This window comes from Lipomyces doorenjongii (genome assembly GCF_038497915.1).
Source record: "Lipomyces doorenjongii strain NRRL Y-27504 unplaced genomic scaffold V1508scaffold_100, whole genome shotgun sequence".
In the NCBI taxonomy this organism is placed as follows: Eukaryota; Fungi; Ascomycota; class Lipomycetes; order Lipomycetales; family Lipomycetaceae; genus Lipomyces; species Lipomyces doorenjongii.
Window position 1 is genome coordinate 166 of NW_027118167.1, and position 14,622 is coordinate 14,787.

The 14,622-nt window shown below is 46.4% G+C and overlaps 7 protein-coding genes across 7 annotated transcripts; 4 read left to right on the top strand and 3 right to left on the bottom strand.

The window, feature by feature from the left end:
• Positions 1 to 599: 599 nt before the first annotated feature.
• Positions 600 to 1,369, top strand: V1508DRAFT_426576 (uncharacterized protein). Its single transcript, XM_066941587.1, has one exon. It carries the CDS (start codon positions 679 to 681, stop codon positions 1,195 to 1,197), a length of 519 nt encoding a protein of 172 aa, XP_066792805.1. The 5' UTR covers positions 600 to 678; the 3' UTR covers positions 1,198 to 1,369.
• Positions 1,370 to 1,454: 85 nt separating this feature from the next.
• Positions 1,455 to 2,400, top strand: V1508DRAFT_442276 (uncharacterized protein). Its single transcript, XM_066942322.1, has 2 exons — positions 1,455 to 1,703; positions 1,788 to 2,400. The coding sequence occupies exons 1-2, from the start codon at positions 1,530 to 1,532 to the stop codon at positions 2,268 to 2,270; spliced, it is 657 nt and encodes a 218-aa protein (XP_066792806.1). The 5' UTR covers positions 1,455 to 1,529; the 3' UTR covers positions 2,271 to 2,400.
• Positions 2,401 to 2,896: 496 nt separating this feature from the next.
• Positions 2,897 to 4,603, bottom strand: V1508DRAFT_426579 (NADP-dependent oxidoreductase domain-containing protein). Its single transcript, XM_066941588.1, has one exon. The coding sequence runs from the start codon at positions 4,276 to 4,278 to the stop codon at positions 3,313 to 3,315; it is 966 nt and encodes a 321-aa protein (XP_066792807.1). The 5' UTR covers positions 4,279 to 4,603; the 3' UTR covers positions 2,897 to 3,312.
• Positions 4,604 to 5,754: 1,151 nt separating this feature from the next.
• Positions 5,755 to 8,378, bottom strand: V1508DRAFT_22748 (OPT oligopeptide transporter protein-domain-containing protein). Its single transcript, XM_066936296.1, has 2 exons — positions 8,002 to 8,378; positions 5,755 to 7,891 (listed from the first exon to the last, which is right to left on the bottom strand). The coding sequence occupies exon 2, from the start codon at positions 7,889 to 7,891 to the stop codon at positions 6,137 to 6,139; it is 1,755 nt and encodes a 584-aa protein (XP_066792808.1). The 5' UTR covers positions 8,002 to 8,378; the 3' UTR covers positions 5,755 to 6,136.
• Positions 8,379 to 10,153: 1,775 nt separating this feature from the next.
• V1508DRAFT_400410 (uncharacterized protein) lies at positions 10,154 to 10,448 on the bottom strand (the record flags this gene model as incomplete). Its single annotated transcript, XM_066938335.1, has 2 exons — positions 10,154 to 10,392; positions 10,421 to 10,448. 2 exons carry the CDS (start codon positions 10,446 to 10,448, stop codon positions 10,154 to 10,156), a joined length of 267 nt encoding a protein of 88 aa, XP_066792809.1.
• A 762-nt stretch (positions 10,449 to 11,210) lies between these two features.
• Positions 11,211 to 12,538, top strand: V1508DRAFT_406756 (uncharacterized protein; the record flags this gene model as incomplete). The annotated part of the gene is made up of 4 exons (XM_066938796.1): positions 11,211 to 11,386; positions 11,407 to 11,622; positions 11,671 to 12,268; positions 12,326 to 12,538. 4 exons carry the CDS (start codon positions 11,211 to 11,213, stop codon positions 12,536 to 12,538), a joined length of 1,203 nt encoding a protein of 400 aa, XP_066792810.1.
• Positions 12,539 to 13,217: 679 nt separating this feature from the next.
• On the top strand, positions 13,218 to 14,199 carry V1508DRAFT_426592 (uncharacterized protein). The gene has a single exon (XM_066941589.1). It carries the CDS (start codon positions 13,480 to 13,482, stop codon positions 13,849 to 13,851), a length of 372 nt encoding a protein of 123 aa, XP_066792811.1. The 5' UTR covers positions 13,218 to 13,479; the 3' UTR covers positions 13,852 to 14,199.
• Positions 14,200 to 14,622: the final 423 nt, after the last annotated feature.

Below are 14,622 nucleotides of genomic sequence, written 5' to 3' on the forward strand. Positions count from 1 at the left end.
GGTTCACTATCCAAATCACCGCCCGTATCTTCCAGTAGATCAATCTGAGTGAGCCGGGGAGTCTCGCTCGTAGTAACCGGCATCGGAGCCTGAGCAGCGACCGAAGCATAAGACTATACGAAACGTGGATACCTGGTCATTCCTGGCAAACGTAAACGCGTCGGGCACCTTGTGGATGCGCTAGGCCTGAATAGGGATGGACCTTGGCAAGGAACCAGGCCGAAAAGGGACTTAAAAATTTCTCAGGTGTTTGACACTACCCGGTCAAATTTTGGCTTGCACAAAGCCCTAACTTCCTGTTGGGACCTGACCCCCCCCCCACCGGGTCCGAATAGGGTTTAGTGGCTGCTATGATAATCAACAACAAAAAAAAGGTTGCTAAATCCCTCTAATCTCTCTGATTTTAAATCCTATCGATAGCTCGGTGGCGGTCTTTCGAATACTTGAATTAGTAATTATTAAACTTTTGAGATAGGAATCGGTATGGAGCAAAACATTGGGCCGATCCCGGTCAATGTGGCTGCCTGCGGCCAGCAAGAGGGTATCGATTAATAATCTATCCGTGCACACTCTCACCATGATAAAGACGCCCTCACTATATAACATTTCTCCATCAGCTGCAATATTATTGTGAAACTGCACCTTGCTTGGTTCAAGTTTAGAATCCAGATCTTCGCTATGTCCGCCCCTCTTTACGATTTTAGCGTTCCCCTCTTTATTCGCGGACTCAACACTCTCTCCCACATTATCAAAAAGGGTGAGGAGTATGCCAACGAGAAGGGCAATCCGCTCTCCGAGCTTCTCGAGTGGCGCCTCGCGCCGGACATGAAGCCTCTGTCTTTCCAGGTGCAGACGGCGACCAATACTGCCAAGAACTCTATTACTCGCGTCGCCGGAACCGAGCCCGTGGTTATGGAGGACAACGAGACCACGATTGAAGAACTACAGGCGCGCATCGCAAGGACGATCGAGTTGTTGAAGGCAGCCGATGCGAGCCAGTTTGCTGGGAAGGAGGACGCACAGATCATTTTCAAGACAGGTCCGAGAGAACATGTTATGACCGGACAGTCGCACATCAGGAATTTTGCACTGCCGAACTTCTTCTTCCACCTCAGCATTGCCTATGCGATCCTGAGGAGCAAGGGTGTGTCCATTGGCAAGATGGACTATCTCACTAGCTTTCTCACCGAGGCGTGAATGTATCCATGCACTGACGCACCAGCAGTAGAGGTGGCGCAATTACTGCTCACAGTGCAAGAACGCACTCCCTAGTGTCTACAATCTTTTGGACATGCAAGATTGCAACGGAGGTGTCATAAGGCAAAAACAAGATTGTAATTATAGATAAATATACGAAATTGAAACCCTACCCTCTATTACTCTTTGGGACTAGCTTAAACCCTCTGTACCTGGAACTTGAGGACAGTAACGGCTTCACGACCGTAGCCGCACAAAGGGAATAGCCGCAACACAAGCCACTTGCGTAATTGATATCTATCTGTAAACGACTTCGTAGTGTCTTGAAATGCATGTCCATCTACGCCAAGATACCTACCCACATCTCAGCAAATTCAACATCTTCATCGTCCATACTATCCTCACATGCCACTGCCAGTCTCCTCCTCCTCGTTTCCATGCTCTGGACCGGTAAAGAGCCTGCTCCAGCGTCGTTGGCCATTGATAACTTCAACGCTCTGGGACAGGTGCGCTTGTCCGTTTGCACAACCGGCATTGGCAAACATTTTCAACGCTGTCTGCTCCCCGTTGTACAATCTTGGCTGATGTAGGGAGTCCTTGTGCCTCTAGGGCGACCCTTCGCAACGGGAGGGTCTCTCAAATGGCCAGCGTGGCAGGGTCTAGGTGTACCGTGGAGAGATCGACCAGGATATTCGGCTGTTCAACCAACCATTGAGGATGGATATCCTGTACAGCGACGAAGATCCCCAATCGAATTTGGTGAGAGCATGGAAGAAGTTATCGCCGGCAAGTGGAGCAATTGCAGTCCTCAGAGGACCACGCTTCGTCTTGATTATGAAGCATCACTTCAGCATGGAGAATCAAGTGCCGACCGTGAGATCGCCTCGATTAATCTTATTGCCTCAGTAAAGAGCTTGCCAGATGATGAGGTGGGCGCCGCTTTCAGGACTGCATTTCTTCCCTCGATCCGCGAAGTTGTACTGATGCCAAAATTGGCATTGACAGGGAGTTCCATCCAACGCTCACGATCATCACACCCCTGTGCTTTAAGTAGCCAACAGCTTGCGAAGTAAAATCTTTCTCAAGTTGCGTAACTTTTTCTCAATTCGGTGTCACTGACCGCAAGTTGCTTGACTGCTGCCAGGAAATTCTCGAACTGCGGCATGCTGATAGCGGGTAGGGTTCCAATGCCTAAATATACTGGAAGACGTGTTTATCTTGCCTGGCAGAGAGAACAAACCCCTTCTTTTATACTCTGCCAGGCTGTTCCTTTTTAGTACCTGGCCCAAGATGGACAAACAAGGCAAGTCACTACAACAATATTAATACTCTGCGACAAGACAAGAGCCAACATCTCAATCAACCCACGAACGCGAGCAAAGCAAGTCCTACAATAACCTTTCATGACATTAGGTATGTCGATGCTGTGGTTCCCTTTTGCTGCCGTCGGCTGGCATGTGCCCCGGAACTATTGGACGGTGTTGCACTTTCAGGGAGCTCGTCCCTTCGATTCGCAATGTGTATACCCTATTTACAAGACAGTTTGTTTCCCTTTTACCTGTTACTGTGAGGGTGTGGAATGGTGCCCATTGATTAGCGTATAATATGTCAACTGCGAATGCCAATCCGAATAATATTCATGCTAGTAAATGATTACAGCTGTAAATCGGGTACCATGTTGAAGTATCGAGAGCGACTTCTCTGGAGAAGGATAAACTACCGAAAGAGCAACTAGATATCTATATGCCTTTCGCTCAATATTTGAAATTGGAGATATGCTCGTGTAACAATTACCAAGTATGCTTAATTGTTGGGAAGGGCTGCATTGCAGTTCGAGATTATACAACGGCTTTGATTGACTCCGTGATTTAATCACCTTACAAATCAGAGATGCATCGTTCGCAAAAGCAGTCCAGCTAGGATTAACGTCATCTCGCCCTGTACCTCAAATGTTCGTCGAATGACGCTACATCGACTAGTACTAGGTGACATCAGGTACTCAGAGAATTGAGTCATCAATGTCTTGTAAACTCCAATATACAATACCACACAGAACATTAAATTGCAACCCATTTCTTCCTTTCACACCAACATTATGAAAATTTCCGAATTGCCTCAAGCAGACTGTTTGTTCCTAATAGCCCACTCCTTCGCGGCCTTTTTAACGTGTTCCTCTCCAACTTCTTCAAAAATATCGGAACCCCAGTGCGCTGGAAAGTTAAAGCGCTTGTGACGCTCCAAGCTGTTCAGCTCCTCGAATTCCTTCTCCGGAAGTTCAAAATCCTGGAAATTCAGCTCAATTCTCGACTTGGTCACGCTTTTGGGGAGGACGACTTGGCCACGCTGAACACCCCAGCTGACGAGCACCTGGCCAGGGTTGACACCCAACCTGTCAGCGATCTCGTGAACCTTGGGATCGTCGACAGCTCGTGGTTCACCTGTCTGATTGTTGCCGAGTGGAGAGTAGGCTTCAACAAGGACGCCGTGCTCCTTGCAGAATTCGAAAAGTTCAGTTTGCTGTAAATATGGATGGGCTTCGATCTGGTTGACGGCGGGGACGACAGCGCAATTATCAAGAATCTCTTGCAGTCTACGGATGTTGAAGTTGGAGACACCGACAGATTTGACCTTTCCTGTTGAAAGAAGCTTCTCCAAACCCTTGTAAGTGTCGACATATGAGACAGAATCAAGGTCAAACACACCATCCTTCTTGAGTGGGAACCACTCGTCACCAGGACGGAAAGCAACAGGCCAATGCATGATGTACAGATCAAGATAATCAGTACCGAGGTCTTTCAGGGTCTTGTCGAGCGCAGCTTCGATGTCCTCGGGTCGATGCTTGGTATTCCATAATTTGGATGTAATAAAAATCTCTTCCCGTGGAATACCACTTTTTTTGATTCCCAGCCCAACTTCAGTTTCGTTCCGGTAGATGGCGGCGGCATCAATGTGACGGTATCCAACGCGGAGGGCGGTCTCGACGGCGGCCTCGACTTCATGAGGTTTTGCCTGCCAGGTGCCAAATCCGACGGCTGGAATCTCGTAGCCGGAGTTAAGGACAAATGATCGGTCCAAGGACATCGCAATCGCTGACTAATAGGGTTCGCTGAATTATGGACGCAGAGCACAGAGACTGTGACTGCAGAGTACGTCTACTTATATATAAGTAAACATGATGTTGGAAAAGCCGAGAAGCGAGGGGAGCGGGGCTAGCCGTACTCAGTTGGTCGCTCTTGCATCTTAGTGTAGATCCGTGTGGGAGCAATTATATGCTCAGCCTGTAACGCCAAACCCCGCGCGGAAAAACTCCGTACATTAATCTGACGAGGCCAACATCAGAATTATGCCTCGACAACTTGTAGCTTTCAAAAATTGATGATTCTTAGCACTTCTATGACATCACCTCTGGCGGCTGTTTTCTCTACGACGGAAAGGGCTAAATCGACATTCAACAGAAACGCCATCATCAAATATCTACACACACTGGACGTTCTCCTCATCTATATGCTAGCAGTACAAGTACGTAGAGACTGAATATAATTCAACTAGATAATGTCAAAATCTTGATTGAGGTTGCCCAAAATCAGCGGATCATAGCTTCAGTCAAATATAGGTCGCGTTGCTCAATGCTTTGGTAGCAAACATTGAAGATAGTCTCAGTCAAGACAACATTAATGAAAATATTAACCGGATTGCGGTCTCATTTATCTAGCGCGGATTTTGCTTGGTAAGTTGAAACATGTACAGCTTCTGTTGCCACAGGGACCCTACTGACCTCATGAGAAACCATGATCGACCGACTACATGCTAATCGATGACCCGGCAATCCCTGTCAGGGATGATCAATGGCTTGTCAATTCGTGGCAATCACACACGTCGTCCTCCTTCAGACATAAACAACTTGTACGCAATGTAAACTATTCTATTCTCGCTGTGCAGGGCTACTCAGGAGGACGCAAATCGAAGATACATATCCAATGACAATATTACATAAATTTGCAACTAAACATATCTTTGATACGGCCAGCTATTCCAGTCGTCTCATAAATACAATAGAATCTCCGGATCTGATAAAACTAACCAGACACACTAACGCCATGAACCGACTGCGGGCCCAAATCCTCCCTCTGGTACTTTCAGCAATGTTGCTGTCCCTACACCATCGACGCCCTTGAGTTGGACTGTAGTACCCCACCACTGAAGTTGATGCCCGGTGAATTGAAGAGCGAAAAAGATGAGGATGCCACTGAATGCCATACCGGCGGTGAGGCCAGACGACAAAATATAGTTGTACTTGGTCCACCACATAAGGTATCGTCGTCGAATATAATACATGAAAATGAAGGAGAAATAGATACCCGGTGTAAAATATGAAAGATTGTAGGTTGCGCCATAACGAGTAATGCCGGAGAGTATAACAACTGGATGAACGTATTTGAGATATTTGGTGTAACGACGACGCAAAGCCCAAAAACCTATGCCAATGATCGCGCCAACAAGGAAGCCGTATTTCAATGCGGGATAGATAACATCGTAAGTCCTCTGGGGGCCAATCACGCCAAGAAGTAGCGTATTAGAGTAGAGCTGATTTGGGAAAGTACAGACTAGCCGAGCTGACTGTGTACTCGTGCAGAGATCTGGAGTATTATTGATGAGCCACGTAATGGCACCGGTGGTGACAAAGCATTGTAAAAGCGTTGCGGTCATTTGAGCACGAAAAACAGCCCTTGGTGGCATCCGAGCGTAGTGCGCCAATTTCTGATCACCAATGAAGGTCTCTGCTTGCTCATCGGTATTGTAGCCAAAAACACGACAAATCAATGATGCCACAGCATTACCATGCACCATATAGCCAGCAATAATGACAGTCAGGGTGTCACCTGGAATCAAATATCCGGTAGTCGAGTAGATAACGGTGGTCGGAATAACTAATGCGACACTAACTAATGACAACGACGACGGCCCACACAGGCGTTCCTGTCGGATAGCCAACAATAGCACCCACGCCAACACAGAACGCAACAATCAAGGTGGCGATAAACCACCAGTCAGGGACCTCCTTGTACATCCGCATAGTTCGTGAGAACGGATCATCAAACATTTCATAGTTGGACAGCTTACGATCCTTGAGACTTCGGTAAAAGCCCTTGCACGCGTCTCTGATTGTCTTCCACTCGTTGAGCATGATATAGCAGAAAGCACAAGTATACAACGCATAGTAAGAACCGAGCATAGTCATGTTACCAGCACCGATATATACCTGCGAATAGTTTCGATACTTTTCCGCATCGAAAATGTGGTTCGTGATGACCTTGGTGAGATTATACTTGGCACCGGTACGGTCATAAACATTGCTGTTGTTTGGGGGAAAGTATGCGGTGTACTTGTAGTTAGACCAGTACATACCGATGATGATAAACGCTCCTATCCAAGCACCAATATACTTGTTGAGTGCAGAGAAGAAAGGCACGATGAGAGGTGTGGTGTAATTGATTACTGACCAGTCGAATGTCGTCCAAGGATTGATCCCAAGACCCATCTTCGAACCGGTGATGAAGGCCAAGTTTTTGTTCCTTGGCGCGATCCAGGTCATCCAGTTGAAAGTCGAGAGTGCCGTAAAGAGATAATCCGGAAGAAAGAAGTACACAAACATAGCCACGAAACTAACCCAGAAAATCTTGTACTTAGTGATAGTCCAGCCATTGATCTTCTGCTTAGTCTCCGGAAGTAGTAGTGCCCGGTTAAGCTGTAGGATCGGAAGAACAGTGGGCCAGACTGCTTTCGTTGGATAGACTACGTAGCGACGCATGACACCAGCTAGACCAAAACCAAAGAATTGCGTGACAAATGCCATTAAAAACAGAAAGCCGTATTGGACCCATTGATTGTTAAAAAAGATTCCCAAGCGCATGACCAGACCATAGTGAAAGAAGTTCGTAGCCCCACCACCGACGTTGGTCATGATTGTCACCAACATTTGCTCCTTAAAAGTCCAAGGCCCGGGGTTCATAGCAATTTTCCAGCCAAAAATATTGATAGTCCATTTCGGGAGAACTTTGGCAATAAATCTTCCTGAAGGATATATCAGAACCTGAAGGACCGTTGCATTAAGGACGATTGTAGGTTGCCGCTCTGCGTACATCTGATTCACAAACGACGCACAACAAACCCAGAATATTCCCACCGCATAGGCACGGAACGTCTCGCAAGGCATCGACGGATCGTCAGTTGGTCGAACAACTGCCCGTACTTCCGGATAGGGGGAATGAAATTTAAGCAGTGCTGCTTGAAGTCGAGCCTCAACCTGGTAGTAATACGGTTCCATGCCACTAAATTGCTCTCCCTGCAAAAGAACATTGATACGCCCCATCATCGCGTCAGGAAAGATTACATCCTCCTTGAAATACTCCGCTGCATCCTTCAATATCTTTAGTGACTCTTCCAGACTCAAGGATTTCATGCTATCCAGAATATAATCCGGGTCCTCGTCAAGAATATCGCGCAAGTTCTCAACAGTGTCAATGAATGCGTACATCTTCTCCTTCTCCTCAGCCGTGTACAGAATCTCGTCTTTCCCTTCATCATCGACTTCGGCTGCGATGAATGTGTTCTTCTTTTCGCTAGTAGAGTCGCTGTCACTGACGGGACGGACCACCGTCTCCATGATGCCAGCCCTTTTCTCGTATTCAGACATCTAAAACACGTTAGGCCATGTAGACTATATTTTCTTTCAGACTCAATAAAAATTTAGCCAATTCTGAAGTGAATTCCTCTTCCAAACTACAGTGTGAGAGACAAAAATACCTTTGACTAGCTGTATGGAGTTACAATTTAATCAGGACGCAAGACTCAATCAAGCGTATCTTCATATGCTACACTTAGGTCCCTGACTTAGAAACAATGCTAAATTGGGGAATGCCGATTGATAGTAGCCCGGGTGTCTCGAAGCTATATATTGCACGCCAATCGAACATGGTAAAGCAAGTCATCTCGATCACCTGCGGAGAGAATGTACGAGAGGCGATAAGAGCAGGAACGATTCCCGGGGTTAGGTGGCCCGCGCTCTAAGGCTGGAATTTGAGCAGATAACCTTAGAATGAAGAAGCGAACTGCACCCTGTCTACTCGAATACCATGACCACAAAGAGACAAGATGCCAACAGAATCGCCCTTGGCAGATAATATCGGTAGCGGCATCATGCGAGTCTGTTGTAGTAATTGAAATTGCATAGGAGGATATCGTACAGCATTCAATTCCCCGGCAGCCTCCGCCGCCGGCCGTGAATTCGCCGGCGCAGGGCGAGCAGACTAGAGGTTGTGCGGCACACCACGTTGTGATAATTTGCTGCCAGGTCCACTTGGCAGGTCGCCCAGCCCAGGACCCACACAAGAATAAAAGCCCAAGAACTCTTGGCCGACCGAGTCCCCTATCCCTGTTCCAACAACTCCCCCGAACGTGTAAACCAACCTTGCGTTTCCGATTTTAACTATGCGAAGCTCTCGTGAGGTTTGTCGGCGTTGGTAGATTTGTCCCAAATGGCACGTGCATTTCAATGAACACTAAACCTGCTTATCGTGGACGTGATCTACGGGATAAAAGGGTAGCGATAAGCTGACGAATAAAGTTGCGAGACAAGTGCATGCGTCATGTGAGCCAATTTCGAAAACAGAGTGCCGCTTGACCGCCCTTGATTCGGGATCTTCATTGTTGCAAACGTGAGAACGGTTATCGAGAGCCCACAATCTCCATACGTCTCGCATGAGGGATTAATCTCCAACATACCAAGACAAAAAGTTATGTCAGGGCGACCACAGACAGTGGTGGCAGCGACATCAGCGAAGAAATCTTATCCGCACTGCTTTATCGAAGAATTCTTGGGACTGGCAGTCAAGTCATTTAGCGTGCCAAGCCAGCAGGTATGCCAAGAGCAGGATTATTAGGATTTATGTTCTCCATGGGAGGAGTGGAGTCACAAGGTCTGCGATATATATTGACTGAGTTAGTCGTCGAATCTATCAGCTAATAGGCTCAAATACCCGAAGGATATAAGAGAACGTGACACAAAGCCATGTCAGACAAATTGATTTTCCCGCTCAATTGCATGTGGGGTGACCGCCTTAGTCATCTCTTATCGCTCCAGAGCTTTCAGGGAGAATTGAATAAGGACATCCCTGCAGCATTTCATAATTGCGGGCACTCATACCTAGGGCTGGGTCATTTCGAGTAGAAGTCGACTTGAGTGCAGTCAAAGTCGGCTTGAACTCCACCTCACTTCGACTTTACCCAGGCAGGCTTGGCTCCACCTACAATTCCGTGAAGTTGATTCGTAGTCAACTCAAGTCTCGCTTCACTGCAAATGAAACCTTGTCACGAAAAACTTCACGTTGGATGCCAAGGAAGCTCAAGTTTAGCTAATTTAACGTTTTATGTAGGCATATGTTGATGGACTTGTGGCGGTGCTAGGCGTAGAAAAAGGCACCATTCTGTAACCTCACTTAATCCTACCCCTTCCAAATTGGGTCACATGATCTACGCTGATAGGAGCACCCCAAAAACCGCGTAAACTTAGAAAACGAAACCCTTTATTCCATGAGACCCTGACCCTGATGAAACCCAGAAGAGGTCTAAATACTAAAGAAACTAGAAACTCTTTAGTATTTAGACTAAACAAAATCCAGTATCAATTATTCTGTACATGTCGTACAATATTGCATGTAGACTGGCAACAATTCAGTTGTGTCGATAAAAATGGCGAATAAGAATTTCCTCCTTTGGCAAAAACAACTCTGTACAGGGCAAGGGTTGGGAGTGTCCGACGCAAGACTCTTGCTATATGCGAAGCATTTCTTAATTATAATACATGGTTGCAGGATGCTTCGAAGGTGCCCCAGTTCTGGCATAGTGCGTTGGTTTTGAAGCGTTTTCACTTCCTGAACCAAAGTCCTGTTTGATGGATTCATGGCCATGAACTTCTCCGCGACTTATCATTTCCCTTCGCTCGTTGTTCTTGGAAGAGGTCCATCGCGAACTGCATGTCTGACGTGAAGCCATCGAAGCCACTTTCGTCATCCTCAGCGAGTTTAACTAACGTATCCTCATCCACAGCTGCAGGATCAATATCTACATCGTCATCCTCCTCCAGTTCAGGCGCCGATATAGACTCCGATTGCGTATTCGCCGTATTGGCAGTAGCCGCTGTTGGTCAACATCGAGGCTGCAAGACCAACTGCTCGTGACTCCAGATCGGACATTAATATATAAATGATCCGGGTTGCTGACTGCTGTTGTAGTGTGATCCAGTTGTGTTGTAGTGTAGGACGGGAAAGAGTGATGCAATTATGGTATATGTTCGAGATACAGCAAGTCCTCGAACGCGCCGTTAAAAAATACGCGTTTGTTTACAAAGCACTGATTGGGAAAACGTGGAAGTGGTTAGGGTACTAAATTGTGTACTTAGCACTAGTTCTAAAAAGGCTTAGCGGGTAGTTGCTCCATGAATTCCCTAAAACAACGTCGCTGACTTTGTTGCCCAATGACTAAGCGAGATGCACCATTCCTCTCGAAACAAGGGCGGCAAAGAGAGTTTTTGTGCGGCTCCGGCGTGCTACCCGCGTAAAGAGCAGGGACACTACCTGTTATACGCGATCCTCCTTAGTTCGCATTTGCCGCAAGCCTTATCAGCAAATAGTGTCACGGTACTGTACCACAGAACATAGAGTATAGAAGAGATAAAAGATTCAATCATGTGAAATCATACATCCCCATTGCCGCGACTGAATTGATCCCAGCAGAGGAAATGGACATATTGTTCTCCATATCCCCAATCTTCCACTCTCGAACGTAATTCCGCACGCCGGTGCCGTGACAGAAATATCCATAGTCTTGATTCCAGCAAAGATTACTGCTCACTGTTGAGGCTGGCGATCTGTCTACGTGAGCATATCGGTCAACGGCCTGACCAAACGCAACGGTCCGGATGAAAATCTGCCACTTCTGACGGGCTACAATCGCGGATGTATGTTTTCGATACTGATCCCAGAATCCCTACTTCTGAACTGTCAAGCGTTCTGAAAATTTATACCAGCTGCCATCTCGGTCACTCTGACATCATCGTTCCTGCTACTGAATTAATCATGCGTGCGATCGGCAACCGGGACGGTAGAAGATCTGCACCGCGCTCTCGTAGGGCGTGCTCCAAGATATATCCAGCGAGCGCCAGGATAGGAAGAGAAAGAGGTATACGACCGACGTGAATTTTGCCATTGAGAAGAGAGTAATTACAAATCCACTGCATTCCATGACTGAGCATTCAGACCTGTTGGATATTGTTAGGCGACCTATTTCGCCGGATGTGCGGCTAGAAGTACAAGCAAGTCGGGCTGAATACGAACAAGTGCAAAAAATCCTCGAAAATGAGGAGTCCGAGTATGTAGTTTCTAGGTCTTTGCTCATGCCCTACTGACCAAGACGCAGGTATCCTAAACTGTGGTACGATGGCACCAGAAATGTTGCCATTGTCGTGGGTCCACCAAGTGCACTTCACGGGAAAATGGCTGGTGGATTGTTGGCACGCATAATCCGTGAAGTGTCGAAGCAGCAAGGATTAAGTGAGGAAGTCAAAGATAGCGTCACTCTGTCCACAGAAATAGGAAACACCCGTGGTCTCACAACGAGAGGATGGGACGGTGCACTACTGTACCAAGACGGAGATCGCGATATTCTGATGATTGCGGTTGAGATCGGTGTTTCGCAGGCGTATGAAAGTCTGCGGGCTGCTGTTTCGTGGTCTCTGTGTGCATTGCACTGTCGTGTCGGTATTGCGATGTATATTCGAGAAGAAAGGCGAGGGCAGACGCCTGCCCTGCACTACTCGTCGCTTGAGGAGGAAAACGCCGCCGTCGCCGAGGCCGAAGAGGATTTCCGCCATCAATTAATAGAGCATCTGTATGGACCTTTGGTCAGAGACGGCGTGACCTGGTTCGGGCCGATAAAGCAGGTTATTCTCGAGACGTATCGGGTCCAGGACGAGGACCTTCCACCCAACACGTTACTGGACCCTTCAAAATCGTTCGTAAGTGATGAATTAGCAAGATCGTGGACTATGGAGGTTAACCTACAAAAATTACAGACAATTGTGGACGGCGGCGAGTTTGTCGGGCACGACATCCCCCCAAACCTTCAGGAGGTCGTGCTGGGGGATTGTATTCCCGATCACATCCTGACGGGAGAGGCGATCGTCGCTACGCCAGTCAACTTTTTCCGTCGGGACTGGTTCGAAGAACAGTTCCGGGCCGGAATGGTGAGAACGGCGGGGAACCGTATGCGGCCCAGACCTGAGTAAGGTAGTGGAACCTTGGCCTGTGTTGCTTTGTCGCGTTTTTGTCCCCTTTTTATTCGGTGGTTCTTTGTCACCTGTAGTCTGGCACATCTGCCGGAGCTTTGCACACTTGTTGTGGGCATATCCGCCAAGTCATTTGCACACATACTCTGGGCACATCTATGATACCAAAACTTCTTGCATATGGTGCTGCGAGGATCCCGACAAAGGTAGCAGAACAGTCGTAAGTCTGAATACTACGCCAAGACGCCTTCAAATAGAAATAAAATAAATGGTCTTGTTTATCTATTATTTTCTTTATTCGCCGAAGTGCATATACTAGCGTGAAAACCGAGCAGTTCATAAAGAACTCGGCCGAAAAAGGTATGGAAAGACCCACTCGTGTTTGCATGCATCAATAATTTGGCACTACAGAATTATGAACGATGATCAAGATAACGTAAAAGTGACCTTCAAAACCGTGTGCGATTGTCAAATCCGAATATGTAGAAGCACAAATCGATAAAGTCCATGAAGATGGAGAGAAACAAGAATATGAATTAAGGGGCAATAATGATGGACAACAGGAGGATGTGAGCGGCCAACGGTAAATGACTTTCCAATTATCGGGTTACAAGCTATTGACTCGTGGCTTAGCAACGCAGAAGGCGTTTCATTCGCAGCACTACAGTAAAATGGTTGTAAGACTATTCGGCTGAAATGTCAGGACGTAAAAATGTGAGCGTCGTCTAGCAGTATTTGACAAAGTCGAAGTTAAAGAGCACGGAATCCTGGTTCGGAAAGTGCGTTGCTCAGTGTCTGGGGATCTATTTGCAGATTCTTACACCTCAAGACAGTCAGCTTTGGATTCGGGAGAGCTTTTCAAGGCGTAACCAGGCCAAAGGCTGACTAATCCTACAACAGCTGATCTCACGGCAGTTGCTGAATCTAAAGTTATCAAATAGATGGTGACGACGTCCAAGTCATTTACTGAAGTCGAGTCTGAGTATTTTCAAGCAATTTTTCGCTGTATTCCAGGAATTAAGCCGTTATCTAAATCGACTAAGACAGCAACCACGCGCATCCTGGAATCCACATGGCAAAAAAGCTTAGAGTTGAAGTCAGAGTTGGCTACGACTGAAATTGCAGTATCTGTCAGTATCGATGGTTGGACCAGCAAGGGTCCCATGTTTGACATTGTTGTTCATTGGATAACAGAGGAGTGGGAGGAGTGGGAAGCACGTGAGGCTGTGCTACACATCGCTGAACTTGGAGGGAAACACACTGGGGTGGCATTGGCGCATGTTCTCAGATTCAGTGCCACGACTGGGACATAGTAAATCCGCCGAGGTCGAAGCCTTCCAGTCTAATTCCCAACCACAAATTGCTGACACTTGAAGACGGCTGACCGCCATGCACCACAAAATTACAAGATCACTACTCTCCTAAATGTTGTTTAACAATGTGTCGTGTATCTATGGATATCAGGATTCGACCCAGTGTGTAAAGTAGTATGATATTACCGTATATGAGTTGAAATCATCAACCAATACGTATATGATATTCAAATAAACTCATATTGTATGAAGTTGATATCATATCATATCATATCATATCATATCATATCATATCATATCATATCATATCATATCATATCATATCATATCATATCATATCATATCATATCATATGTGGTAATATATATTATAATACGAATCACATGATCAATTTATTGGCCTTTATACTTGATTTGAACCATTGATAGCATTATCTTTAACGCCAGACTTATATTGCAGCTTTACGCCTTAACTACATTATTTCTTCATTCACATCTGACAACTATCAACAGAACGAATTCTTCACAATGACATTATTACCACCAAAAGGTGTGATGTGCAAAGCCAGACTTTAGAATACGGCCGGTTTTCCTAGTTGTCGTCGTCGTGACAAAGAAGGTTTGGCAACTATCGATAGCTTGGACGTGATGAATTATGTATAACTCTGACGATTTTCATCATATATGCCGTGTGTATTGTACAACTCCATATGGTCATATATGGCCATATCACTAGGGGTCATATCATATTATATTATACCATAGTTCATAC

What these genes read in the sequence shown, in the direction of transcription:
- V1508DRAFT_22748 (XM_066936296.1), bottom strand. Translation starts at nt 7,891, where the DNA reads ATGTCTGAATACGAGAAAAGGGCTGGCATCATGGAGACGGTGGTCCGT.
- V1508DRAFT_426579 (XM_066941588.1), bottom strand. Translation starts at nt 4,278, where the DNA reads ATGTCCTTGGACCGATCATTTGTCCTTAACTCCGGCTACGAGATTCCA.
- V1508DRAFT_426576 (XM_066941587.1), top strand. Translation starts at nt 679, where the DNA reads ATGTCCGCCCCTCTTTACGATTTTAGCGTTCCCCTCTTTATTCGCGGA.
- V1508DRAFT_426592 (XM_066941589.1), top strand. Translation starts at nt 13,480, where the DNA reads ATGGTGACGACGTCCAAGTCATTTACTGAAGTCGAGTCTGAGTATTTT.
- V1508DRAFT_442276 (XM_066942322.1), top strand. Translation starts at nt 1,530, where the DNA reads ATGTCCATCTACGCCAAGATACCTACCCACATCTCAGCAAATTCAACA. An exon ending in ACTTCAACGCTCTGGGACAG is followed by an intron (nt 1,704 to 1,787) that starts GTGCGCTTGTCC and finishes TGGCTGATGTAG; the next exon opens with GGAGTCCTTGTGCCTCTAGG.